We start from the raw sequence: 2,039 nt of genomic DNA, 5'->3' as shown, positions 1-2,039 counted from the left end.
TTTTTCTGCTGCATTACCTCACTTTCTATCTTACAAAGTCCATCCCCTATAAAGTTCCTGTGTAGGTTCATTTGGATTTGTTTTCTCTTGAAGTTTCATTTTTAAGTTTAATATTTTATTTTTCATGAGAAATTGCCACCAATCTCATCAAGAAATTCCTCATGGCATTCTTCACTTCCTTATTCCTCAAAGTATAAATCAAAGGATTGAGCAGAGGAGTGACGGTGGTGGAAAATATAGCCACCATCTTTTCAAAGGAGAAACCTGAGGTTGGCTGTGCATACACAACTATGCATGGGACAAAGAACAAAATCACGACAGTAATGTGAGATCCACAGGTGGAGAGAGCTTTCCGGCGACCTTCAGAGCTACATGTTCTCAGTGAGTATAAGATGATACAATAGGAGATAAGCAACAAGGACAAGTTTATGATGCAGATGAACCCACTATTAGCAACCACCAACAGGCGAACAACATGAGTGTCAGTGCAGACAAGCTCTAATAATGGGTACAAATCACACATAAAGTGGTCAATGATATTGGGACCACAGAAGGGCAGCTGGAAAGTAAAGAGAATTTGTATCACAGCATGCAAGAAGCCCCCTGTCCAGGCTACCCCCATCAGAATGCCACAAAGCCTCCAGTTCATGATAGAGGTGTAGTGCAAGGGCCTGCAAATAGCCACATAGCGGTCATAGGCCATGGTGGTGAGGACGATCACCTCCACTCCAGCAAAGAAGTGTTCAGCAAAGAGCTGAGTCATGCAGCCCTTGAAGGAGATGGTTTTTCTCTCATAGAGTGAGTCCACAATCATCTTTGGGGCAATAACGGAGGAGAAGCTTGCATCCAGGAAGGACAGAAAAGCCAGAAAGAAGTACATGGGGGAGCCCAGGAGTGCCAGGGTGCTGATGATGGTCACAACAACCAGCAAGTTGCACCCAACAGTTGCAATGTAGCCAAATAAAAATACAACAAATACTATTTTCTGAACATTTGGATTCTGTGAAAGCCCCAAGAGGACAAACTCGGTTACAAAGCTTTGGTTTTGCATGATTTCAGAAGAAAAAATGAAAATTACCAAAGTGACTATGTAGAATCTGAAATTATGAGAAAGAGATATTTGCTTTCAGAACAGTTTGTAGTAGTAGCACAGTCAACGATAAGTTGGTGCATCCACAAGCAGCTATTTTAAATGTTCTTCTGGTTGTTGAGAACACAAAATTAGAGATTTTTTGACTGTCAAAAATGAAGCATCAGGCAGAATCGATATTAAATACTTTAAAATAGAATTTCAATATAGCAGAAGGAAAATATTAATATATGGTGCTGATAAAAAATATATTTTATCCTAGATGCCAACTCTGATTAGTTAGTAGTGGCTACCTAGAATGAAGTGATGAGAAGGATTCTGAAGCACATCGAAGCTCTGAGGAAAGACAGACTAGAATGAATTAGTCATGCCTGCCACTGGAATGGCACTGGAACCAGGATTACTTGCATGGGAAATACTTCTCTCATCAGGAGACTGCCTTATCTAAAAATAGAAGAATAGATAACAAGAATGTTAAGAGGCTCTGGAAATCATGCCTACCTCCCAAATATCTCTTTAAAATTTGAGCTTGGTAAGGCATTTGGCTTCTAACCAGAAGGCTGGTAATTCAAACCCACCATCTGCTGTGCAGGAAGAAAATGATGCACTCTACTTCCATTAGGATTTACAGCCCTGAAAACCCAAAGGGGATCACTATGGGTCAGAATTGACCCTGTGACAGTGGGTTTGGTTTTTATTAAAAATAAAGGTCTATGGAAAAGTGCATTCTTAGCTAATAATACAAATACATTGAGTGTTTATTATCTTTCTTTTATTCATCATTTTAAAATGAAAAGAGAAGCTGATAAAACTAATAATATCTACTTCAGTACTGTGCTGATTATTCAGTGAAAGAATGCAAGGAAATAATTGTTCAGTACCTAGTGTCTAGGATACAGTTCTTGTCAGTTCTTATTATTCCTATTTTGCTGGTAATAAACTCAACTTT

General features: G+C 39.0%; 1 protein-coding gene across 1 annotated transcript; it reads right to left on the bottom strand.

Moving 5' to 3' along the window:
• Nucleotides 1-115: 115 nt before the first annotated feature.
• LOC103210908 (olfactory receptor 4C15-like) lies at nt 116-1,111 on the bottom strand. The gene has a single exon (XM_007956821.2). The coding sequence runs from the start codon at nt 1,049-1,051 to the stop codon at nt 116-118; it is 936 nt and encodes a 311-aa protein (XP_007955012.2). The 5' UTR covers nt 1,052-1,111.
• Nucleotides 1,112-2,039: the final 928 nt, after the last annotated feature.

Source organism: Orycteropus afer, unplaced genomic scaffold (genome assembly GCF_000298275.1).
Source record: "Orycteropus afer afer isolate SDZICR_OR568_19922 unplaced genomic scaffold, OryAfe1.0 scaffold00666, whole genome shotgun sequence".
In the NCBI taxonomy this organism is placed as follows: domain Eukaryota; kingdom Metazoa; phylum Chordata; class Mammalia; order Tubulidentata; family Orycteropodidae; genus Orycteropus; species Orycteropus afer.
Note: the sequence above shows the minus strand (reverse complement) of the source record. Positions and strands in the feature narration are given on the sequence as shown.

Excerpts from the sequence above, each read along its gene's own strand:
- LOC103210908 (XM_007956821.2), bottom strand. The coding sequence starts at position 1,051 with ATGCAAAACCAAAGCTTTGTAACCGAGTTTGTCCTCTTGGGGCTTTCA.